Source organism: Bombina bombina, chromosome 5 (genome assembly GCF_027579735.1).
Source record: "Bombina bombina isolate aBomBom1 chromosome 5, aBomBom1.pri, whole genome shotgun sequence".
Taxonomy (NCBI): domain Eukaryota; kingdom Metazoa; phylum Chordata; class Amphibia; order Anura; family Bombinatoridae; genus Bombina; species Bombina bombina.
In genome coordinates, this window is record NC_069503.1 from 826,790,443 (window position 1) to 826,816,998 (window position 26,556).

A 26,556-nucleotide genomic window follows, 5' to 3' on the forward strand; every position below is an offset into this window, starting at 1 on the left:
ACTTTACAGACGTTGTTGCTTATTTTATATACTTTTCCACTTAAAGGGTCATGAAACCCAGAATTTTTCTTTCATGATTCAGATAGAGAATACAATTTTAAACAACTTTCTAATTTACTTCTGTTATCTAATTTGTTTCATTCTCTTGGTATCATTTGTTGAAAGAGCAGCTATGCACTACTGGTTTCTAACGGAACACATGGGTCAGCCAATGACAATCAGTATGTATATATATATATATATATATATATATATATGCAGCCACCAATCAGCTGCTAGAACCTAGGTTCTTTTCTGCTCCTGAGCTTGCCTATATAAACCTTTCAGCAAAGGATAACAAGAGAAGGAAGCAAATTAAATAATGGAAGTAAATTGGAAAGTTGTTTAAAATTGTATTCTCTATCTGAATCACAAAAGAAAACGTTTGGGTTTCATGTCCCTTTAAGTCTCTAATGATAAACTTAAAAAGTAATTTGATAGATTTCTCTATTTTTTTTAGTTTCAGTACTGAGAGTATAACACTTTCTTTTAAGCTAGTGGATCAGGCTTATTTATTTATTATACCAGTTTTTTTTTTACTATAATACAATCAGGTAGTAGAATCCAGTATTATCTATTGTTTGTGTTTTGGTTGTTGATTTCACAAAGAAAGGTCATAATGTTCAGTTTTACATCTGTAATCTATATTCACCTATTTGTACCATTTGTTAGCATTATTTTTGTTATGCAAATAAAGATAAAATACTTAAAGGACCATCATAGTGATAAAATGAAATGCTCTAATTCGTGAGAGCATGTCATTTTATTGCTGTCAACACTGCAAAGCTTGTGTTTAACGCCCATAAAGAGATTAAACACATAGTCAAAGTACAGATCTGTGTGAGGTGTGTAATGGAAGATTTATAATCCTTTATGGTATCTTCTTTCTCTGCCCCCCTTCGTTTCCTCGTTTGGCTGGGCTGTAACTGTTAACTTAGGATGTAGAGAGTGGGTGGGAGTGTTCTCTATGTTACAGTCTGTAACATAGAGAACACTCCCACCCACTCCCTACATCCATTCCTAAGTGCTTTCAGAGGTCTGGACTTCATATAACACACAAGTGATTTGGATGTTCATTGGAATTTTCATTAAAAAAAGAGTTCATCCCAGTGGGCCGGCATAACATTGTAATAGAAGCTTTACTATAGGCACAATATTAACTCTTTTCAAGGATAGATAAAAAAAAAAAGGTAGAAATCCTTTTTCTCTTGCAAGATGTATCGAGTCCACGGATTCATCCAATACTTGTGGGATATTCTCCTTCCCAACAGGAAGTGGCAAAGAGAGCACCCACAGTAGAGCTGTCTATATAGCTCCTCCCCTAACTCCGCCCCCCAGTCATTCTCTTTGCCTGTACTCATAGGAAGCTGGTAAAGTTTAAGAGGTGATAGAATTTTTGTTTAATTTTAGTTTAATTTTTCTTCAAGCAAGAATTTTTTATTTTCAAATGGTACCGGAGTGTACTATTTTTACTCAGGCAGAAGATGGAAGAAGAATTCTGCCTTGAGTCTGATGATTTCAGCAGCTGTAACTGAGATCGAGTTCCTTCCCACAGAATCTGGGGAAATACAGTATAGCCTGCAGTGTGGGGAGCGGCTGGTGCTTACAGACACCTTGAGGTATGTGCAGTCTATATATAATTCTGAGGAGACCCGGTTCAGAATTAATGATCTGCAGTTTGGCACTTGTGGGGCAAGTATAGTCCATAACAAATGGGGACTAGTCCTGTGCTATTCTTATTGAAAGTGATTTTATTCAAAGTTTTTTTATTGAAATGCTTTATTTATGTTTCATGGCACTTCTGTGGGGCTTAACGTTCTTGGGATGAGACACTGTGATTTCGGGCAGGTTGAGAGCTGCTCGTTTATGCTAGGGGGTTCCACATGGCCTGTATGTTCTTTCTAACCGCTTCCCATGCGGTCTATTATGGTTCAGTCTCCCATCATAGCAGATGGGCGGGGCCTATTTTCGCGCCTTCAGTGCGCATAGAGAAGCCGGAAGAGACGGTCGCATAGCAGATTCCTCTCAGGGTCTTCATTTTCCTATAACTGTGTTGGGTTATCAGTTGAAGGGCAGGTAGGCGCCACAGCAGAGCTGTGGCGAGGTGACATCCAAATCTAATTTCTCTGCGTCTGACTGCTTGGAGATTGAACGCCTGATTTTATCAAAGCGTGGTTTCTCTGAGTCTGTCATTGATACCTTGATTCAGGATAGAAAGCCTGTCACCAGGAAAATCTATCATAGGATATGGTGAAAATATCTTTATTGGTGTGAATCCAAGGGTTACTCATGGAGTAAGATTAGGATTCCTATGATATTGTCTTTTCTACAAGAAGGATTTGAGAAGGGATTATCAGCTAGTTCCTTAAAAGGACAGATCTGCTTTGTATATTCTTTTACACAAGCGTCTGGCAGATGTTCCAGGCGTTTAGTCAGGCTTTAGTTAGAATCAAGCCTGTGTTTAAACCTGTTGCTCCGCCATGGAGTTTAAATTTAGTTTTTAAGGTTCTTCAAGGGGTTCCGTTTGAACCTATGCATTCCATAGATATTAAGCTTTTATCTTGGAAAGTTCTGTTTTTAGTAGCTATCTCTTCGGCTCGAAGAGTTTCTGAATTATCTGCTTTACAGTGTGACTCACCTTACCTTGTTTTCCATGCGGATAAGGTGGTTTTGCGTACCAAACCTGGATTTCTTCCTAAGGTTGTTTCTAATAGGAATATCAATCGGGAAATTGTTGTTCCTTCTCTGTGTCCTAATCCTTCTTCCAAGAAGGAACGTCTGTTGCACAACCTAGATGTGGTTCGTGCTTTAAAGTTCTACTTACAAGCAACTAAAGATTTCTGTCAAACATCTTTGTTGTCTATTCTGGAAAGCGGAGAGGTCAAAAGGCTACGGCAACCTCTTTCTTTTTGGGGGAAAAGCTTCATCCGTTTGGCTTATGAGACTGCTGGCCTCTACTAGAGCAGTGGCTTCCACATGGGCTTTTAAAAATGAGGCTTCTGTTGAACAGATTTGTAAGGCTGCGACTTGGTCTTTGCTTCATACTTTTTACAAATTTTACAAATTTGATACTTTTGCTTCTTCGGAGGCTATTTTTGGGAGAAAGGTTCTACAAGCAGTGGTGCCTTCCGTTTAGGTACCTGTCTTGTCCCTCCCTTCATCCGTGTCCTAAAGCTTTGGAATTGGTATCCCACAAGTATTGGATGAATCTGTGGACTCGATACATCTTGCAAGAGAAAACAAAATTTATGCTTACCTGATAAGTTTCTTTCTCTTGCAATGTATCGAGTCCATGGCCCGCCCTGTCTATTTAAGACAGGTAGTATATTTTATTAAAAAACTTCAGTCACCTCTGCACCCTATGGTTTCTCCTTTTTCTTCCTAACCTTTGGTCGAATGACTGGGGGGTGGAGTTAGGGGAGGAGCTATATAGACAGCTCTGCTGTGGGTGCTCTCTTTGCCACTTCCTGTTGGAACAGAGAATATCCGACAAGTATTGGATGAATCCGTGGACTCGATACATCGCAAGAGAAAGAAATTTATCAGGTAAGCATAAATTTTGTTTTTTTTTAATTGTAAAGACTACATATATGGCATTTGATTAGCTAAAGTTTACCATTCACGGGGGTTAAACACATAGAACTGCAGCATCACTAGTGATACAATTACTTGCTCTAACGAATTAGATCATGTCATTTTGTCGCTATAATGGCCATTTTAGTCGAGCATTTTTTTTTTAGTTATGATAGACTAAGTTGCCACTAATTTAGATTTTTAGGTAAGAGACGTAAGAGGAGGTGATTTTATAAAACTTCAGATTTAGTTTAATTTAGTCTCCAAAACAAGTGAAAGTTAAGATGTAAATAAATGAGACAAAGGTTTAACCACTGATAAAATGTCCTCTCTTCTAAGTACCGATATGGAGCCCATATCCTGTATAAACTCCCTTATCCAAATAATTTTATATAATTCATTCTAAATGTTTCCACCCCTTGCTTTATCTCTCCCCCCGCTCTCTTTTGCTTTTTCGCTCTCCCCCCTCTTTTGCGCTCTCTCCCCCTCTCTTTTGCGCTCTCTCCCTCTCTCTTTTGCGCTCTCTCCCTCTCTCTTTTGCGCTCTCTCCCTCTCTCTTTTGCGCTCTCTCCCTCTCTCTTTTGCGCTCTCTCCCTCTCTCTTTTGCGCTCTCTCCCTCTCTCTTTAGCGCTCTCTCCCTCTCTCTTTAGCGCTCTCTCCCTCTCTCTTTTGCGCTCTCTCTCGCTCCACCTCTTTTGCTCTTTTTCTCCTCCCTCTCTTTTGCTCTCCCTCTCTCTTTTGCGCTCTCTCCCTCTCTCTTTTGCGCTCTCTCCCTCTCTTTTGCGCTCTCTCCCTCTCTCTTTTGCGCTCTCTCCCTCTCTCTTTTGCGCTCTCTCCCTCTCTCTTTTGCGCTCTCTCTCGCTCCACCTCTCTTTTGCTCTTTTTCTCCTCCCTCTCTTTTGCTCTCTCTCTCTCTTTTGCACTCTCTCTCGCTCCACCTCTCTTTTGCTCTTTCTCCTCCCTCTCTTTTGCTTTCTCTCTTCCACCTCTCTCTTTTGCGCTCTCTCCCCCCTCTCTTTTGCGCTCTCTCCTCCCCTCTCTTTCTCTCCCCCCCCTCTCTTTTGATTTCTCTCTCCCCCCTCTCTTTTGATCTCTCTCTCACATGCCCGGCCATGCCCACTCCCGCCCATCGTTGTCACGCCGGACAGCAGATCAGGTAGACTCTAAGGCCAGGTGTGTTTGTCCTTGCGCTGTCTCTACTGCGCATGACAGCTTTGGACAAACACACTTGGCCTTTTATATTATAGGATTGTTATTTCACATACAAGTTCTTACTGGATAACATGCTAAATAATGTGGAGCGAAAACCAAGTGAAGTTATGCGGTTGAAATGTAGGCCAAATAGCTAAAAACATGCAGGTATAAAAATGTATTCTAGAAGCATATTATAATTATTAACAAAATGTGCTATGGTTTGCTTTTTCTAGAGCAGTTCAGGTACACACATTTTGAAAACACAAACAAGTATGTTTTTAGATGATCTGCTTGTGTGGCCACTAAGAAACCAAATGCAAATGAGCTCCTACACTGATTTGCACAAGCTCGTTAAGGCACACTACAAAAAAAAAAAAAAAACACAATAATTGGTAGCATATTCCATGAGTTGAAGAGGGAGCCCAGTCAAAATTACCTCTGTGGGGATTGTAAATATTTATTGTTACTATTTTTGTGTCACTTTTTTGATGTTTTAGGGAGGTCATAGAAAAGAAACCTGAAAAGTTCAAGATTGAGTGCCTTGATGATATCAAAAACTTATTTGCTCCCTACAAGCAACCATTTTATGCTGCTTTTGGAAACCGTCCCAATGTAAGTATGTTCTGTGAGGTAATGAAAATGTTTCAATGATTCTTGTGAGGTTTGTCAGCAGCTGACCCATAACGTTTACCCCCTTGTGAGAGAGGACTGAGATTGTACAACCATAGCTCGGTGTCATATACCGCACAAAAATCTATATATCGATTTCTCTCTTTTTATAAGTTACTCATTTTAAACACTTTTTTTTCAGCAACCCTTGTTTAGGTTTTCTCTTTTTTTTCCTCTCACCTTACACTCTCTTTTTGAATATTGTTTTTTTAAGTAAAAATGCTTTTTTTTTGTTGTATTTTTGAGCTATTGCCATCTTACTGTATTATGTTTTTAATCATGAATTTATCACAGTCCTTTTTTGGACATGTTTGGAGAGAGGCCTTGTGTTCGGGACCTTTGCTTGAGGTAAAACTCAATCACGTAAACATTTTTTTTTCTGTTTTGTATTTTTTTCCCTTAATCTCTCTCCTATTTTATGTTCAACAAAAGCGGCTGAGAGCCAAAGGATATCAAGAGAAATGAATCCCCGTGGAAGTGTGCATCTTCCCAACCTCTTCAGCCCGGGCTCATTTCCCCATGACTCATTGTTTCCTGAGGCCCATAGCTTGGGAATATGAGCACAATCCCTGGATTGCTGCTCTGCTTCTGTGTTGAAATGTTTAGAGTTGGATGCTTTGTAAAGAGCCTTCTGCCTCTCATTACAGTAACTTTATTGCTTTAAACACGCATTTTTTCTTCTGCTGCTTGACAGTTTGTGTCTTGAGATGATGATGTGCGGCTTTGCTCATTTAAATATTTTGTATAACGGAGAACTCTGTAATGTGATCATTTAAAAACAATCATTTTTATTTTATTACAGGATGTTTTTGCTTACATGAAAGTAGGAGTACCAGAATGTAGAATATTTACTGTGAATCCAAAAGGCGAGTTAATACAGGAACTAACAAAAGGCAACAAGACATCGTAAGGACCTTTTTTTTAATTACATTATAGCTTTTTCTATTGTCCAAAACCAATAAAATAGTAACATGTAATGATAATGGATCAATCACACTGATTTACACAGTTATATGGCTCAATTAATTTCCTAATTATATTTTTTAATGTATCAATTCCATTAGATCACTGTATTCATGTATATATGCCCATGTGCAATCTGTATATACAGTACAACATAATAATAATAATAATACATATTAAAATATTTGTCTTTCCATTGAATCAATGCAAGATAGGTAGATTTGTTTGTACAAGTTAAAAGAGCAAGACTGTATTGTAAGCTCCTTTAAAGCCATTTAGCCAAAAAGTTTCTCCCCTTTAAATTTTTTCCAGTGATCCATTTTACCTGGTGGAGTGTATTAAATAGTTTACAAATTGCTCCATTACCCTTATTTTGGCATTTGAAATAGCTGATTTAGCCTGTAGTATCCCCACCTATACTGAAAGTTTCTATACTGGAGTCTATGCTATTGAAAGGCTGTGTAAACACAGCCAGCAGAAGAAATTACACTCCCAGTGGGGTTCAGATTAGTTAAGTAATCAAAAATGTTCCACTGTTCTCATGAAGTATTGAGCTTTGGTTTACAAACAGATATAATATATTTATTTATTTATAATCTATTTACTTGCATTTTAGTACTGTGTTGTGCTAACTCTTAAATAACTCCCTGGACATGACCACAATGTTATCTATATGGCCTGCATCAACTAGCAGTCTCCTGTTGGGAAAAGCCAATAAAAAAAACATATGATAAGTGGCTGTCTGTGGTGGCTTAGAAACAGGCAGAAATGTAGAGGTTTAAATGTTTTATAAAGTATATTAATATAACAATGTTGATTGTGCAAAGCTATGTAATGGGTAGTAAAGGTGTTATCTATCTTTTTAAACAATACCAGTTTTGGTGTGGACTATCCCTTTAAGGTAACAGTCTCAGTAGTGCATTTGACATCCAACAACAGTATTATTATTATTAATATTCCAAATTACATAGCTCCGATTCAGATAAGGAAAAGGTGTATATGTTTACAGTACTATAAAGTCTGGGATAGCTACTCTTCTTGAATGATTTAAAATACTAACATGACCTGTATTAAGTTATGCCATTGTTTAACATTTCTACATGATAGGGTTTTTTTTAGCAAGGTTTGCATTCCAGTACTTATGGATGGTTATACAGTTTGTCAAGTATTGGCTCATACTCATCCTTCAACTAGAGCAGTTGGGATTCACTTCTAGTGCTTACTAAACATACACTCCAATGATTTAAAAAACAAATGCCAGATATGGCTGAGGGAAGCAGCATTTGGCTCTTTTTTTTGGCACTAGATTTTTTTTGTGTGAAAGTGCAAATCCAGATCTTTGTGTGTTGTACTTTCAGACTAATACATCTGGCCCTGGAAAGAGGCCATATTCAGCAATTATTTAGCAAACAAATTGCCGAATGCACATGTCTAGCGCTTATGTTGCCCCAGAGGCTCCCTTTAAAAACATACGGCTAGATTGCAAGTTTGGCGTTAGGCTTAAAAAGAAGCGTTGGACGATCCCAACGCTGCTTTTTAATGCACGCTGGTATTACGAGTCTTGAAGGTACAGGTGTACCGCTCACTTTTTTGGCCAGACTCGGAAATACCGCAAATCCACTTACGTCAATTGCGTATCCTCTTTTTTTCAATGGGACTTGCATAGCGCCGGTATTAAGAGTCTGACAAAAAGTGAGCGTTAGACCCTCTCCTGTCAAGACTGGTACCGCATTTAAAAGTCAGTAGTTTTTTTTTTTTTTTTACACTACAACGCCGTAGCATAAAACTCTTAACTAAAGTGCTAAAAAGTACACTAACACCCATAAACTACCTATTAACTCCTAAACCGAGGCCCTCCCACATCGCAAACACTAAAAGAAAATTTTTAACCCCTAATCTGCCGAACCGGACATTGCCGCCACTATAATAAATATATTAACCCCTAAACCGCCACACTCCCACCTCGCAAACACTAGTTACATTTTATTAACCTCTAATCTGCCGCCCCCAACGTCGCCGCCACTACTATATTAAAGTTATTAACCCCTATATCTAAGTCTAACCCTATCTCCCCCCTAACTTAAATATAATTTAAATAAAATAACTATCATTAACTAAATTATTCCTATTTAAAACTAAATACTTACCTATAAAATAAACCCTAAGCTAGCAAGATGTAACTAATAGTTGCATTGTAGCTATGTTAGGGTTTATTTTTATTTTACAGGCAAGTTTTGTATTTATTTTAACTAGGTAGAATAGTTACAAAATAGTTATTAACTATTTAATAACTACCTAGCTAAAATAAAGACATAAGTACCTGTAAAATAAAACCTAACCTAAGTTACAATTACACCTAACACTACCACTATAATTAAATTAATTCCCAAAATTAAATACAATTATTTAAAGTACAAAAAAACCAAAACACTAAATTACAGAAAATAATAAACAAATTACACCTAATCCCCCTAACAAAAAAAAAGCCCTACCCTACACTAAATTACAAATAGCCCTTAAAAGGGCCTTTTGCGGGGCATTGCCTCAAAGTAATCAGCTCTTTTACCTGTAAAAAAAAATTACAAATCCCCCCCAACATTTAAACCCATCACCCACACAACCAACCCTACTCTAAAACCCACCCAATCCCCCCTAAAAAAAAAAACTAACACTAACCCCCTGAAGATCACCCTTCCGGGAGATGTCTTCATCCATCCGGGCAGAAGTGGTCCTCCAGACGGGCAGAAGTCTTCATCCAGACGGCATCTTCTATCTTCATCCATCCGGCGCGGAGCAGGTCCATCTTCAAGACATCCAACGCGGAGCATCCTCTTCTTCCGACGGCTATGACTGAATGAAAGTTCCTTTAAATGATGACATCCAAGATGGCGTCCCTTCAATTCCGATTGGCTGATAGAATTCTATCAGCCAATCGGAATTGAAGGGACGCCATCTTGGATGATGTCACTTAAAGGTACCTTCATTTAGTCGTAGCCGTCGGAAGAAGAGGATGCTCCGCGTCGGATGTCTTGAAGATGGACCCGCTCCGCGCCGGATGGATGAAGATAGAAGATGCCGTCTGGATGAAGACTTCTGCCCATCTGGAGGACCACTTCTGCCCGATTGGATAAATACGTCTCCCGGTAGGGTGATCTTCAGGGGGTTAGTGTTAGTTTTTTTTAAGGGGGGATTGGGTGGGTTTTAGAGTAGTGTTGGTTGTGTGGGTGGTGGGTTTTAATGTTGGGGGGGATTTGTATTTTTTTTTACAGGTAAAAGAGCTGATTATTTTGGGGCAATGCCCCGCAAAAGGACCTTTTAAGGGCTATTTGTAATTTAGTGTAGGGTAGGGCTTTTTTTTGTTGTTAGGGGGATTAGGTGTAATTAGTTTAAAAATCTTTTAATTTGTTTATTATTTTCTGTAATTTAGTGTTTTGGTTTTTTTGTACTTTAAATAATTGTATTTAATTTTGGGAATTAATTTAATTATAGTGGTGTTAGGTGTAATTGTAACTTAGGTTAGGTTTTATTTTACAGGTACTTATGTCTTTATTTTAGCTAGGTAGTTATTAAATAGTTAATAACTATTTAGTAACTATTCTACCTAGTTAAAATAAATACAAACTTGCCTGTAAAATAAAAATAAGCACTAAGCTAGCTACAATGTAACTATTAGTTATATTGTAGCTAGCTTAGGGTTTATTTTATAGGTAAGTATTTAGTTTTAAATAGGAATAATTTAGTTAATGATAGTTATTTTTATTTATATTTATTTAAATTCTATTCATGTTAGTGGGTGTTAGGGTTAGACTTAGGTTTAGGGGTTAATAACTTTAATATAGTGGCGGAAACATTGGGGGCGGCAGATTAGGGGTATATAAATGTAGGTAGGTGGCGGCCACATTGGGGGCGGCAGATTAGGGGGTAATAAATATAATGTAGGTGTCGGCGATGTTGGGGGCAGCAGATTAGGGTTTCATAAGTATAATGTAGGTGGCTGCGATGTCGGGCGACAGATTAGGGGTTAATAAGTGTAAGATTAGGGTTGTTTAGACTCAGGGTTCATGTTAGGGTGTTAGGTGTAGACATAAATGTATTTTCCCCATAGGAATCAATGGGACTGCATTAGGAGATAAACGCTGCTTTTTTGCAGGTGTTAGGTTTTTTTTCAGCCGGCTCTCCCTCATTGATTCCTATGGGGAAATCGTGCACGAGCATGTTCAGCCAGCTCACCGCTAACGTACGCACCGCTGGTATTGAGGTGAGACGTGGAGCAAAATTTTGCTCTACGATCACTTTTTTGCGGTTAACGCCGGGTTTGGAAAAACCTGTAATACCAACGCTGTCTGTAAGTGAGCGGTGAGCATAAACTGCTTGTTAGCACCGCATAGCCTCTAATGCAAAACTCGTAATCTAGCCGATAGTATTTCTTACTACCAGTTTTTCTAGTGTTGCTTTTTTAAAAATGTCCCCACTCTTCCTTATAGAATACTTCTAGTTGGGATTTATTAGGTTTTCTCACATGTACTGTGTGTTTGTAAACAACCCAGGGAAGAATATTCAAGTCTGGAGACTTCAAAGTTCATTTGGAAACCTTTATCTTTAATTTTATGGTTCATTCTGAGTGTTTTGAATCATTTGAATATCCAAATTCTTTTCAGCTTCTATTTCTTCAATGGCTGGGGTTTATTATCTTCCAGGATTTGTTGATTTATACGTACAACGCGCATACAACACAGCATACAACGCGCATACAACACAACATACAACGCACATACAGCACAACATACAAAAGAACTAGTTACAGCATGTGGCCAAATGGTGATGTTCCTTGGAGCTGCATTAAGGTCATGCTAGCTTCAAATCAAACACACTGAGATGCAAACCCTTTTGTACATTTTCTAGATGCATGAAAAACACTGAGGGGGGCTGCATTTTCAAACCAGAGTGGGCATTCAACATTTTTGCTTTTAACCTAACTTTGTGTATCTAAGCAAGTGCTAGCTATTTTGTGTTTAATATTTATTTATTTTTTCCTTTTGGGATATCTATTGTATTGTATTCTATAATATGTGATAGGAAGGTTTAAAAAAAGAATACAAATTCTGAAATTAAGTTTGATTGGAAACATAGGTGTGTAGTTAATTGATTCTGAAAATCTATTTTTTTCTGTATATATGTGTTTTGAGAATCTATTGCTTATCTTTCTCATATACTTGAGCTTACAGTGCACCCTTTTCATTACAATTCAATTTTAAACAGATTTTTTTAATCAGTTGTAAAATGGGATTACTATGGCTCAGTGACTGGGTTGCACTTGCCTCCTGGGCTAGAAGTTGCCAGTCCTCTCCTGAAGCCAAGATATATAAATCTGTCATCTTAGCCTTTTAATGAAATCCACACCCATGCAAGAGAGAGTGAAATGGAACTTTCCCAGCAAGCCTACCATTCTGAATCTATTGCAATGCTCAATTCTAGGATAAAATGGATTTCACTACATTCCAGTGCTGTTTGCACATGGGCAGCAACTCTTCTTCAAATACCTGTAGTGTATCTTAAAGGGCCACTAAACCCAAAATCTTTCTTTCATGATTCAGATAGAGAATAGAAATTTAAACAACATTACAATTTACTTCTATTATTTATTTTGCTTCATTTTTTAGATATCCTTAGTTGAAGAAAAAGCAATGCACATGGTGAGCCAATCACACGAGGCTTCTATGTGCAGCAACCAATCATCAGCTACTGAGCATATCTAGATATGTTTTTCAGCAAAGAATATCAAGAGAATAAAACAAATGAGATAATATAAGTAAATTAGAAAGATGTTTAAAATTGCATTCTCTTTCTAAATCATAAAAGAAAAAATGTGGGTGTCATATCCCTTTTAAGTTCCATAATGACAACACCCATGATAAGTGGGAGGTGAATAGCATGTATTTAGTCTTTAATGTGTCTTTAAGCTGATTTGAATCTAAATTAGATGAAAGTTGTCAGTAAGCATATTTTTTATTTACCATTTTTTATTTTGTTTTCTTTTTCATATATTTGATATGTACATTCATTTTTTGTAGGTATAGCAGACTGAGTGAGCTGGTGGAACATGTTTTTCCACTGCTTGATAAAGAACAGAATTCTGCATTCACGTATCCAGATTTCAGCTCCTTTTCCTTTTGGAGAGAACCGTTGCCAGAATTAAGCATGGCCGACTTGACATAACTGATGCTATAAAAACTTCTTGAACTGCTAATCGACATTAAATAATTTATGTTGAAGATTACTTACCTGAAGTATTACCAGTTGGGAAAGCTGGCATTTTATCTTAATATCAGATGCCTCTGAACCACTTTGTCGTACAGTCAGTCCATAATTTGTAAACAGTAGAAAATATTGTATACTGTTGATATTCAGGGAGTTAATGTAAAAATGATTTTATTTTAATACAATATCCCAATTTGTTGTAAATGAAATTTCTTTTTGAAGGAAACACATTTTATGTTCATTTCAGGATATGTTTCCAAGGCACTTTAATCTTAATAACGGCTCACAAATGTCTAATAGTTAAGTTCATTCTGTTGCCTTTTGAGATTAACCTCAACACAAGGAGGAATTTGCAGTCCTTTGCTGTGCAACTGTCTGTAATCCCTCTTTAGTGGTGCAGGGTTTTAATTCCAAACAATTAGGGGGGGGAATTAGTCAATTATATATGTATGATGTGAAAATGTGTATTCTTGGTTATTTTCTGTATGAGAGACGTCCTACAAGAAATTTGTCCGCATTGTATTTATTTTACAATCCTTTTCCATTTCAGGCCACTTAAACAATCTGTGCTATATGGCAGGTTGGTGTGGAATTTAGTTTTATGATCTGTGTTAATCTAAGGCGAAAGTCTATAAAAATGTTTGCTTCATAAGCAATTTTGTTCATATAACATCCATGTTAATGTGAACATAACTTCTGTACTTTAAATTTGTATTTCAAGTTTCCAGCGAAAATAAATCAAGCTGCAAATGTGAAACATTTCCACTTCTCGTCTGTTCTGCCTAGAGAAGTTTGTTTGTAATTTGCACCCACCAACTTCTGATCTACCCCATATGTATCCATTATTGCAAATTCTCAGATTTTGTACAAGACACAAAAGCTACTTGTTGGTAACAGAAATGTTAGTAAAGCAAAGATGTTTGTGACTGAAGGGGTAGAGGAGTATTTATTTGTTATAGGTACAGGGAGTGCAGAATTATTAGGCAAGTTGTATTTTTGAGGATTAATTTTATTATTGAACAACAACCATGTTCTCAATGAACCCAAAAAACTCATTAATATCAAAGCTGAATAGTTTTGGAAGTAGTTTTTAGTTTGTTTTTAGTTTTAGCTATTTTAGGGGGATATCTGTGTGTGCAGGTGACTATTACTGTGCATAATTATTAGGCAACTTAACAAAAAACAAATATATACCCATTTCAATTATTTATTTTTACCAGTGAAACCAATATAACATCTCAACATTCACAAATATACATTTCTGACATTCAAAAACAAAACAAAAGCAAATCAGTGACCAATATAGCCACCTTTCTTTGCAAGGACACTCAAAAGCCTGCCATCCATGGATTCTGTCAGTGTTTTGATCTGTTCACCATCAACATTGCGTGCAGCAGCAACCACAGCCTCCCAGACACTGTTCAGAGAGGTGTACTGTTTTCCCTCCTTGTAAATCTCACATTTGATGATGGACCACAGGTTCTCAATGGGGTTCAGATCAGGTGAACAAGAAGGCCATGTCATTAGATTTTCTTCTTTTATACCCTTTCTTGCCAGCCACGCTGTGGAGTACTTGGACGCGTGTGATGGAGCATTGTCCTGCATGAAAATCATGTTTTTCTTGAAGGATGCAGACTTCTTCCTGTACCACTGCTTGAAGAAGGTGTCTTCCAGAAACTGGCAGTAGGACTGGGAGTTGAGCTTGACTTCATCCTCAACCCGAAAAGGCCCCACAAGCTCATCTTTGATGATACCAGCCCAAACCAGTACTCAACCTCCACCTTTATGGCGTCTGAGTCGGACTGGAGCTCTCTGCCCTTTGCCAATCCAGCCACAGGCCCATCAAGACTCACTCTCTTTTCATCAGTCCATAAAACCTTAGAAAAATCAGTCTTGAGATATTTCTTGGCCCAGTCTTGACGTTTCAGCTTGTGTGTCTTGTTCAGTGGTGGTCGTCTTTCAGCCTTTCTTACCTTGGCCATGTCTCTGAGTATTGCACACCTTGTGCTTTTGGGCACTCCAGTGATGTTGCAGCTCTGAAATATGGCCAAACTGGTGGCAAGTGGCATCTTGGCAGCTGCACGCTTGACTTTTCTCAGTTCATGGGCAGTTATTTTGCGCCTTGGTTTTTCCACACGATTCTTGCGACCCTGTTGACTATTTTGAATGAAACGCTTGATTGTTCGATGATCACGCTTCAGAAGCTTTGCAATTTTAAGAGTGCTGCATCCCTCTGCAAGATATCTCACTATTTGTGACTTTTCTGAGCCTGTCAAGTCCTTCTTTTGACCCATTTTGCCAAAGGAAAGGAAGTTGCCTAATAATTATGCACACCTGATATAGGGTGTTGATGTCATTAGACCACACCCCTTCTCATTACAGAGATGCACATCACCTAATATGCTTAATTGGTAGTAGGCTTTCAAGCCTATACAGCTTGGAGTAAGACAACATGCATAAAGAGGATGATGTGGTCAAAATACTCATTTGCCTAATAATTCTGCACTCCCTGTATAACATCAAACTTTATCCAATTAAAGTGTTCAAATATTTTATACAATTCATGGTTATAATTTTTTCGGAAACTAAAAATGTACAAAAGAAAATAATATAAACACAAGATTTTGACCCTTAAAGGCTTAATAAGCTTAACAAAGAAACTTTTATTAAAGGGTATCAGTGACGTGTGCTGGATACCTGTGGGTTTTTTTGGTTTTAAGAATTTAGATTTTAGCTGTTTATATTTAAAATGTACATGGATCAGTTCCTCACGGGTAAGGACAACACCCACATCTATTATAAGTTAATTTGTTATAATTTATTTGCACAGGAACATCCTTTCAAACCTACAGTACTATTATTCAAGACCTGAGCCGATTCTATGCATACCTCCCCATATGTGTGACATTCTATTCTATTGTGCCCACCTAGATATTACCTTTTATATACATCCAAACACCATTTCTTGATCTCATCTGTAGGCCACATAAGGTGCTCACCATGTATCCTACACCTCACCTTCAATTAAATGTTTTAGCAAGAACGTCCTGATACACTTTCATTTCCATAACTATTTCTACACACAAGAAAGCAGTAGTCTTCTTTCCAGTACCCACGCCTGAATTCCCTTGGCCCTTACAAGCATACTTGTCCTGAGCATCCTGGAGAATTTTTACACAATTGTTGCCATTTATATGGTACAGATGGTAGTATGTAATCACTACATTTTATAGATGATCGCAACCAGATGTATTTTTTTTCTTGGAATACTAGCTTAATCTCAATTCTGTACTGCTTCTGACAGTATAGAAATGCCTGAGGTTCCTAGAAATGAGAACATGGTCTGACTGGGAGGCACTTCACACGAAAAATACCTTCAATAAGAGAAAAAGTGAAAGCATTGAACATTTTATGAACAGGAAATGTACTCCGGCAAGCACTCAGAGTTCAATGTATTCAAAGCTCTCACCTGATTTCTGCTGCTGCCTCTTGCTTACATACTTTTGTATATCCAGTACTGCAGTATTAACATTTTCAGTGTAGGTGGCAGTTTTAAAAGACAAAATCTGTTATTTTAAATGACAAAATAAAGGCAAAGGGGATATTTGTAAACGATTCAATACATTCCAGCAGGTAAAAAGGATTATTGGGAACACAAAAGGGAGAAAATGTTCAAGAGCAATGACCCTGTGTAGGGAATGAAAAATGTATGTAGACACATTTGCCTTCATAAATCCAGTCTAACAAATCTCCATTGTAAAATAATCACCCTCAGTAATTATTACTATTAAAGGGACATGAAACCTAAAATTTTAGATAGAATGTACAATTTTAAACAGCTTTCCAATGTACTTGTAGGATCAAATTTACTTAATTCTCTTATCTTTTGTTGAAGGTCCAGCAATGCACGACTTGGCGCTAGCCAAACATCTCCGGTAAGCCAGTGACTAGACACAATTGTGTGTACCCACCAATCAGCAGCTAGCTTCAATTAGTGCTTTGATGATAGTCTACTTTTTAACAAAGGATAACAGGAGAACAAAAGCAAATTAGATAACAGAAGTAAATTGGAAAGTTGTTTAAAATTGCATTATCTATCTGAATCGTCTGTGGTTGACATTTCCTTTGTTCAGAGTAGAATTGCCTGGTATTTTGGGGCTGGACTGACCTTGTTAGGTGGGATCAGACTTATATACTTTAGGGAAGATTTCCTTTGTGAAAAGCACAATTGGTCTAAAAGAAGCTACTCCCAGGAGGTAACTGGGCCTTAAAACAAGCCACTGAGCTGTTGAATTTGGTCTTTTTGACAATATACTATATCTTTCATGAAAATGTTTGGCAAATTATCTCAGCTATGTATCCTGTTCCTAATTCTGTGGCTTCATTGATTGATAAAATACCTATGGTTTATGCAGCTATTACTTGATTGCAGTGACGTGCAGTGACGTCAGAGGCTGGTGAGGCAGTGGCTAGGATACGCCTTCATTCATTAGATATCCTTTGTTGAAGAAATAGCAATGCACATGGGTGAGCCAATCACATGTGGTATCTATGTGCAGCCACCAATCAGCAGCTACTGAGCATATTTAGATATGATTTTCAACAAAGGATATCAAAAGAATAAAAAAAAAATTAGATATTAGATGTAAATTGGAAAGTTATTTAAATTTGCATATGGGATTGATATGGGTTTCATGTCCCTTTAAATGGTGTCTTGGAAAACTGGTCAACTTAGTAAACATCTGATTTTAGTCTAAAAGGATTGTAACAGAAACTCTTGCCAGATAACACAAGGCTTGCTCTGATTATGAGATCTAGAAATCCATGCCCATTAAAATATGTTTAAAACATACTTTTTACTTTAATGCTGCAAATTATGCTTATAGATTCTTTCATTATGCAGTAAATATAAAAATGTCTTGATCCAGTGGCGGCTGGTGAAATCTAAAGATGGTGGGGCGCTTGGCCTCACCCCTTTAAATAGTGCCACCTGATGGTGTGGCTTTATCAATTCATTAATTAAATAAAAGGAAGACAGAAACACAGAGAAGCATTCGGGGGGAGAGGGAGAGACAGACGGGGGAGAGAGACACAGAGGGTTAGAGAGAAAGAGAGAGAGACACAATCACACACAGAGGGGTTAGAGAGAGAGAGAAAGAGAGACACAATCACACAGAGGGTTAGAGAGAGAGAAAGAGAGAGACACAATCACACACAGAGGTTAGAGAGAGAAAGAGAGACACATAATCACACACAGAGGGTTAGAGAGAGAGAAATAAAGAGAGAGAGAGACAATCACACACAGAGGGTTAGAGAGAGAGAAAGAGAGAGAGACACAATGATTCAATCACATACAGAGGGTTAGAGAGAGACACAATCACACACAGAGGGTTAGAGAGAGAGAGAGAGAAAGAAAGAGACACAATCACACACAGAGGGTTAGAGAGAGAAAGAGAGAGACACAATTGCACACAGAGGGTTAGAGAGAGCGCGAGAGACACAATCACACACAGAGGGTTAGAGAGAGAGCTAGAGACACAATCACACACAGAGGATTAGAGAGAGACACACAATCACACACAGAGGGTTAGAGAGAGAGAGAGAAAGAGAGACACAATCACACACAGAGGGTTAGAGAGAGACACAATCACACACAGAGGGTTAGAGAGAGAGACACAATCACACACAGAGAGGGTTAGAGAGAGAAAGAAAGAGAGAGAGAGAGACACAATCACACACAGAGGGTTAGAGAGAAAGAGAGAGAGACACAATCACACACAGAGGGTTAGAGAGAGACACAATCACACACAGAGGGTTAGAGAGAGACACAATCACACACAGAGGGTTAGAGAGAGAGCGAGAGACACAATCACACACAGAGGGTTAGAGAGAGAGAGAGAAAGAGAGAGACACAATCACACACAGAGGGTTAGAGAAAGACACAATCACACACAGAGGGTTAGAGAGAGAGAAAGAGAGAGAGAGACACAATCACACACAGAGGGTTAGAGAGAGAAAGAAAGAGAGAGAGAGACACACACAATCACACACAGAGGGTTAGAGAGAGAGAGACACAATCACACACAGAGGGTTAGAGAGAGACACAATCACACACAGAGGGTTAGAGAGAGAGAGACACAATCACACACAGAGGGTTAGAGAGAGACACAATCACACACAGAGGGTTAGAGAGAGAGAGAAAGAGAGAGAGAGACACAATCACACACAGAGGGTTAGAGAGAGAGAGAGAGACACAATCACACACAGAGGGTTAGAGATAGAGAGAAAGAGAGAGAGAGAGACACAATCACACACAGAGGTTTAGAGAGAGAAAGAGAGAGAGAGACACAATCACACACAGAGGGTTAGAGATAGAGAGAGAGACAATCACACACAGAGGGTTAGAGAGAGACACAATCACACACAGAGGGTTAGAGAGAGAGAGAGAGACAATCACACACAGAGGGTTAGAGAGAGAGACAATCACACACAGAGGGTTAGAGAGAGACACAATCACACACAGAGGGTTAGAGAGACACATAAGGGATGAGAGAGTCTGAGGGGGAGGAAGAGAGACAGAGAGAGAAAGAGACCATGGGGGAGAACAACACATAAGGAGAGAGATGGATAGAGGGAGAGAGACACACACACACACACACACACACACACATACATACAAGGGGGGGGGGGGAGAGGGACCACTGCATTTTTAAGTAATAAAACAGCAAAGCTATAGAGACTAAGTGAGACTATAACTAAATGAGACCATACATTAGTGTGCAGTACAGAGGCAAGCTGCTAAGTTAGTGGGTGTAAAGTTTGAGTAAACAAAATACAAAAACGATCCTTTGCTGTAAAAGAGTAAAAAAAAACACTAAACCACATTCATTGAATTATCATTTTCACTAACGGAATCCTTTTCAGTAAAATCTTACTTTAATAAGATGGGGCTGAAACAGTGCTCTCTGTGCCTCTCTCTCTTCCTGCTCTGTAAGGATTCAGGAAGTGACAGTGGCACATTCCACTGCAGTTAGAGGGGAAGAACAGAACTCTTTTTTCACTTTAGCAAAGCTGTCAGCTTCACAGGACAGCAACAAAATAAATGAAAGTTGTTTTTTTCCGTTTTTGTTTTATTTTATATCATTTAACATCCAGCCCCAACCCTAAGTTCCATTTACTAATGCCTCTCACTGGATTGGTTCAGCCCAAATAGGACTGCCTCAAATAAGCAGTTAATGGGCCATGCAATGATCTTAACCACTTTCATCCAGTAGATGGCGCAGCATGTTGTGTAATGGTGGGCAGACCTGCTTGTGCCTCTTCATTGCACAACATATAGCTGTGAAAAAAAAAATGCTGGGGAATATATTTTTGCCCATATGAGAGGTGAAGCACTGCCTCACCTGCCTCTAGTGACTGCACATCACTGCTTGATTGGCCAAAAAAATATTTTCTGACATGGTTCTGAAGGATTTTGTGATCATAAGTTAAAAAAAAACAGAAGTCAATCTTAAAATGACTTTTCTTGTTTCGGTATGCATTGGATCATCCCTTGTTGGTTATATTTTGCAGTACTAAAGTGATTGCAAAGTTTAAGGAATTAGTGCCTTGTATCTAAAACTAATCTTAAAAACAGGGGCACTTTAATTCATTAAACTTTACAATTACACTTATTTTTTAAAATACCTTTGCCTTATGAAAAACAGACCGCTGGTCCTCCGCCCGCATCTCCTACTGTATTGAGCATATCAATAACGAATCAGACTTTCTCCAGTTGTTGAATGCCCCACGAGCTGGGCACCAAAGGGGGCATGCAATAATTGGAGAAATCCGGATTCGCCTTAGATCTGCTCGATGTAGGAGATTTGAGCAGAGTATTAGTGGTATGTTTTTCCATAACACAAAGGTAAGTATTTTTAAAAAGAAGCGTCATTTGTAAATTTAAGGAATTAAAGTGCCAATGTTTTTAAGATTATTTTTAGATACCGGGCACTAATTCCTTAAACTTTACAATCACTTTAATGCATCCGTAGGCTATAGCAGATACTAGTCAGGTACTTTTCTGTGCAGTGAAAATGACTTAATTCAATGAACCTTAAAGCTAATGACATGCACGTTGGGGGTTTATATAAGTACTAGTTGGCAAACATCGATACTTTTTGGCCATCATTTGGATTCTGTTACCTATACGTATTCAGGAGGAAAAAAAAAAATTAAGGAGGAATTCGCTTTGATATTCTGTATTAATGATTTCTACTACCAAAATTTTTTATCAAGGTTACCAATCGCTTCTGAAACGAGTTTGAACATGATGCTCTGGGAAAGGTCTTGTTTCTGCTTAGGTGAAAGCGTTTAACTTTTCTTCCTGTTTGAGTTTGTGTTATTCAGGACTGGAAATAAAAATGGTTTAAAGGAACAAGACATTAGTAACAGGTGCAGGAATTTGATCTCTATTCCCTGATATTCTGAGGAAGGAATATGCTTTTCTTTCATGTAATTGGCAAGAGTCCATGAGCTAGTGACATATGGGATATACAATCCTACCAGGAGGGGAAAAGTTTCCCAAACCTCAAAATGCCTATTAATACACCCCTCACCACACCCACAATTCAGTTTTTACAAACTTTGCCTCCTATGGAGGTGGTGAAGTAAGTTTGTGCTAAGATTTCTACGTTGATATGCGCTTCTCAGCATTGTTGAAGCCCGATTCCTCTCAGAGTACAGCGAATGTCAGAGGGACGTGAAGGGAGTATCACTTATTGAATACGATGATTTCCCTAACGGGGGTCTCTTTCATAGGTTCTCTGTTATCGGTCGTAGAGATTCATCTCCTACCTCCCTTTTCAGATCGACGATATACTCTCAATTTACCATTACCTCTACTAATAACTGTTTTAGTACTGGTTTGGCTATCTGCTATATGTGGATGGGTGTCTTTTGGTAAGTATGTTTTTTATTTCTTAAGACACCTCAGCTATGGTTTGGCACTTTATGTATTTATATAAAGTTCTAAATATATGTATTGTACTTATATTTGCCATGAGTCAGGTTCATGTATTTCCTTCTGCAGACTGTCAGTTTCATATTTGGGGAAAATAAACATCTTTTAAAAATGAAATTTATTTCTTACCTGGGGTTTAGTCTTTTTTTCAATTGACTACTTCTTACTAATTGCGGGCGGTATTAGGCCCGCGGGTGCGACAAATGCTAAACTTTATTGCGTCATTCTTGGCGCGAAAATTTTTTTGGGGCGAAAAAGTACGCCTGTGACGCAAGTTCGTCACTTCCGGCGTCATGCTTGACGCCGAGACCTTTCACACTGTTGCGTCATTAGTGACGCGAGTGTTTCATTTCCGGTTATTTTTTTGGCGCCAAAAAAGTTTAGTTACGTTGTGCGTCATACTTGGCCCCAAATTTTTTCATTATTTCAATACCCCATTGATGTTTGCCTCTTGCTTTTTTCTATCAGAGGGCTATGCTATTTGCATTTTTTCCCATTCCTGAAACTGTCATATAAGGAAATAGATAATTTTGCTTTATATGTTGTTTTTTATCTTACATTTTGCAAGATGTCTCAACCTGATCCTGCCTCAGAAGTTTCTACTGGAACATTGCTGCCTGACATCGGTTCTACCAAAGCTAAGTGCATTTGTTGTAAAATTGTAGAAATTATCTCGCCGAATGTCATTTGTAATAGTTGTCATGATAAACTTTTACATGCAGATAGTGTATCCATTAGTAATAGTACATTGAAGTAAATGAAAAAAGTGTGCGCAAGAGAGCACCAAACTACTCCAACCCTATAGTCCCTAGCATATAGGGGAAAAAAAGGATAATGTCAGAAAACAAAATGTATGGGGAAGCGCTAAAAAGCTGAAGGTGCGGCAGTAAATCACAAAGATAGATATATAACTGGCTATGCCAAAAGATTTAATCGAACAATTAGATAGAATACATAAATGTAAAGATATTAAAAATCGGACGTCTCCGATATAATAAAAACACAAAAATAAAAACACAACGTAAAATGAAATACTGTTGCCACTACAGTGAATTCAGTCTCTGAAATGCTGTTGTGATTGGTAATACAGGGGCCCCTTGAACATAAAGAAAGTCTCACCAAGTAAGATCACTATCAAGGTAGGATAAATACGTATTACCTTCTTCCCATAGATGGTCTAAAATTCGACCAGTTTGTCCGATAACACCTCCGTGAGGCGCATATGTGTCTCGTGACGTCACCGTCCAGGGGCGTTGTTTCCAAGTTGAGATCCTATTGGTCAGGATCGCCGAGCATGAAGTATAGCGGCCGCTATAATGCAGATTAGTAGAATTAAAAGGATCCCCGCTCTTAGTGCAAATAAGCATGCAGGTTTAGACTTGTAGCTCCGTGGGAACTTGTAGCTAATTATCAGTTCCACAATTCTTCCTCGGGCTCTATGTATTCAATATCGGAACAGGCTTGACTTGAAACCGTGTCCTTCTCAGCACAGTCTTAATGCTCTTGTATGGATAACATAAAGCACAGGATAGCTTGACTTGAAACCGTGTCCTTCGCAGCACAGAAAAAAGCCCTGTAAGAGGGAGAAACGCGTTGATGATAAGCCACAGCTATCCTGTGCTTTATGCTAACCATACAAGAGCTTTAAGACTGTGCTGGGAAGGACATGGTTTCAAGTCAAGCTATCCTGTGCTTTATGTTATCCATACAAGAGCATTAAGACTTTGCTGAGAAGGACACGGTTTCAAGTCAAGCCTGTTCCGATATTAAATACATAGAGCCCGAGGACCACAAGAAGAATTGTGGAACTGATAATTAGCTACAAGTTCCCACGGAGCTACAAGTCTAAACCTGCGTGCTTATTTGCACTAAGAGCAGGGATCCTTTTAATTCTACTAATCTGCATTATAGCGGCCGCTATACTTCATGCTCGGCGATCCTGACCAATAGGATCTCAACTTGGAAACAACGCCCCTGGTCGGTGACGTCACGAGACACATACGCGCCTCACGGAGGTGTTATCGGACAAACCGGTCGAATTTTAGACTATCTATGGGAAGAAGGTAATACGTATTTATCCTACCTTGATAGTGATCTTACTTGGTGAGACTTTCTTTATGTTCTAGGGGCCCCTGTATTATCAATCACAACAGCATTTCAGAGACTGAATTCACTGTAGTGGCAACAGTATTTCATTTTACTTTGTGTTTTTATTTTTGTGTTTTTATTATATCGGAGACGTCCGATTTTTAATATCTTTACATTTATGTATTCTATCTAATTGTTCGATTAAATCTTTTGGCATAGCCAGTTATATATCTATCTTTGTGATTTACTGCCACACCTTCAGCTTTTTAGCGCTTCTCCATAGATTTTGTCTTCTAATAGTACATTGCCAGTTGCAGTTCCTTCAACTTCTAATGTGCATGATATACCTGTACATTTTAAAGAATTTGTTTCTGATTCTATTCTGAAGGCTTTGTCTGCATTTCCACCTTCAAATAAACGTAAAAGGTCTTTTAAAACTTCTCATTTAGTTGATGAAATTTCAAATGACCAACAACATAATAATTTATCCACTTCTGATGAGGATCTATCTGATTCAGAAGATCCTTCCTCAGACATTGACACTGACAAATCTACTTATTTATTTAAAATTGAGTATATGCGTTCTTTATTAAAAGAAGTGTTAATTACTTATTAATATTGAGGTAAACAGTCCTCTTGACGTTCAGTCTAATAAACGTTTAAATGCTGTTTTTAAACCTCCTGTGGTTTCTCCAGGGGTTTTTCCTATTCCTGAGGCTATTTCTGACATGATTTCTAAGGAATGGAATAAGCCAGGTACTTTTTATTCCTTCTTCAAGGTTTAAAAAATTGTATCCTTTTACCAGCAAAATCTATAGAGTTTTGGGAAAAGATCCCCAAAGTTGATGGGGCTATTTCTACTCTTGCTAAATGGACCACTATTCCTATGGAAGATAGTACTTCCTTTAAGGATCCTTTAGATGGGAAGCTTGAATCTTATCTAAGGAAGGCCTATTTATATTCAGGTCATCTTCTCAGACCTGCAATTTCTTTGGCCGATGTTGCGGCTGCATCAACTTTCTGGTTGGAGAATTTAGCGCAACAGGAATTGGATTCTGACTTATCTAGCATTATTCGCTTACTGCAATATGCTAATCATTTGTGTTGCTGGTGGCGCCAGCATGGCCACACAGGTTTTGGTATGCGGATCTGGTTAGGATGTCCAGTTGCCCGCCTTGACCACTTCCGTTACGGCCAGACCTACTATCTCAAGGTCCGTTTTTCCATCAAATCATTAAATTTGAAGGTATGGAAATTGAACGCTTAGTTCTAAGTCATAGAGGTTTCTCTGACTCAGTGATTAATACTATGTTACAAGCTTGTAAATCTGTCTCTAGAAAGATTTATTATAGAGTTTGGAAGACTTACATTTCATGGTGTTCTTCTCATAAATTTTCTTGGCATTCTTTTAGAATTCCTAGAATTTTACAGTTTCTTCAGGATGGTTTGGATAAGGGTTTGTCTGCAAGTTGCTTGAAAGGACAAATCTCCGCTCTTTCTGTTTTATTTCACAGAAAGATTGCTATACTTCCTGATATACACTGTTTTGTACAGGCTTTAGTTCGTATTAAGCCTGTCATTAAATCAATTTCTCCTCCTTGGAGTCTTAATTTGGTTCTGAAGGCTTTACAGGCTCCTCCATTTGAGCCTACGCATTCTTTGGGCATTAAACTACTTTCTTGGAAAGTGTTGTTCCTTTTGGGCATCTCTTCTGCTAGAAGAGTTTCTGAGCTATCTGCTCTTTCTTGTGAATCTCCTTTTCTGATTTTTCATCAGGATAAGGCGGTTTTGCGGACTTCATTTGAATTTTTACCTAAGGTTGTGAATTCTAACAACATTAGTAGAGAAATTGTTGTCCCTTCCTTGTGTCCTAATCCTAAGAATCCTTTGGAAAGATCCTTACATTCTTTGGATATGGTGAGAGCTTTGAAATATTATGTTGAAGCTACTAAGATTTCAGGAAGACTTCTAGTCTATGTGTTATATTTTCTGGTCCTAGGAAAGGTCAGAAGGCCTCTGCTATTTCCTTGGCCTCTTGGTTAAAGCTTTTGATTCATCAAGCTTATTTGGAGTCGGGTCAAGCCCCGCCTCAGAGAATTACAGCTCATTCTACTAGATCAGTCTCCACTTTGTGGGCTTTTAAGAATGAAGCTTCAGTTGATCAGATTTGCAAAGCAGCAACTTGGTCCTCTTTGCATACATTTACTCAATTCTACCGTTTTGCTGTATTTGCTTCTTCGGGAAGCAGTTTTTGGTAGAAAAGTTCTTCAGGCAGCTGTTTCAGTTTGATTCTTCTGCTTTTGATTTAAGTTTTTTTCTTTCAAATGAAAATAAACTTATTTTTTTGGGTTGTGGACTAAGTTTTTATTTTATTCCCTCCCTCTCTAGTGACTCTTGAGTGGAGATCCACATCTTGGGTATTGATATCCCATATGTCACTAGCTCATGGACTCTTGCCAATTACATGAAAGAAAACATAATTTATGTAAGAACTTACCTGATAAATTCATTTCTTTCATATTGGCAAGAGTCCATGAGGCCCACCCTTTTTATGGTGGTTATGATTTTTTGTATAAAGCACAATTATTTCCAAATTTCCTTTGTTGATGCTTTCTACTCCTTTCTTTATCACCCCACTGCTTGGCTATTCGTTAAACTGAATTGTGGGTGTGGTGAGGGGTGTATTTATAGGCATTTTGAGGTTTGGGAAACTTTGCCCCTCCTGGTAGGATTGTATATCCCATATGTCACTAGCTCATGGACTCTTGCCA

General features: G+C 38.2%; 1 protein-coding gene across 1 annotated transcript in view; it reads left to right on the plus strand.

Annotated features, from left to right (window-relative positions):
- The window catches only part of LPIN2 (lipin 2), a 245,089-nt gene extending 231,636 nt beyond the window's left edge, over window positions 1–13,453 (plus strand). Inside the window, exons 19-21 of the mRNA XM_053714954.1 lie at window positions 5,304–5,418; window positions 6,278–6,381; window positions 12,510–13,453. Of these exons, the coding sequence (XP_053570929.1) occupies window positions 5,304–5,418; window positions 6,278–6,381; window positions 12,510–12,654 (364 nt within the window). The 3' untranslated portion in view covers window positions 12,655–13,453. The remainder of the gene's footprint in view (window positions 1–5,303; window positions 5,419–6,277; window positions 6,382–12,509) is intronic.
- The last annotated feature ends 13,103 nt before the right edge of the window (window positions 13,454–26,556 follow it).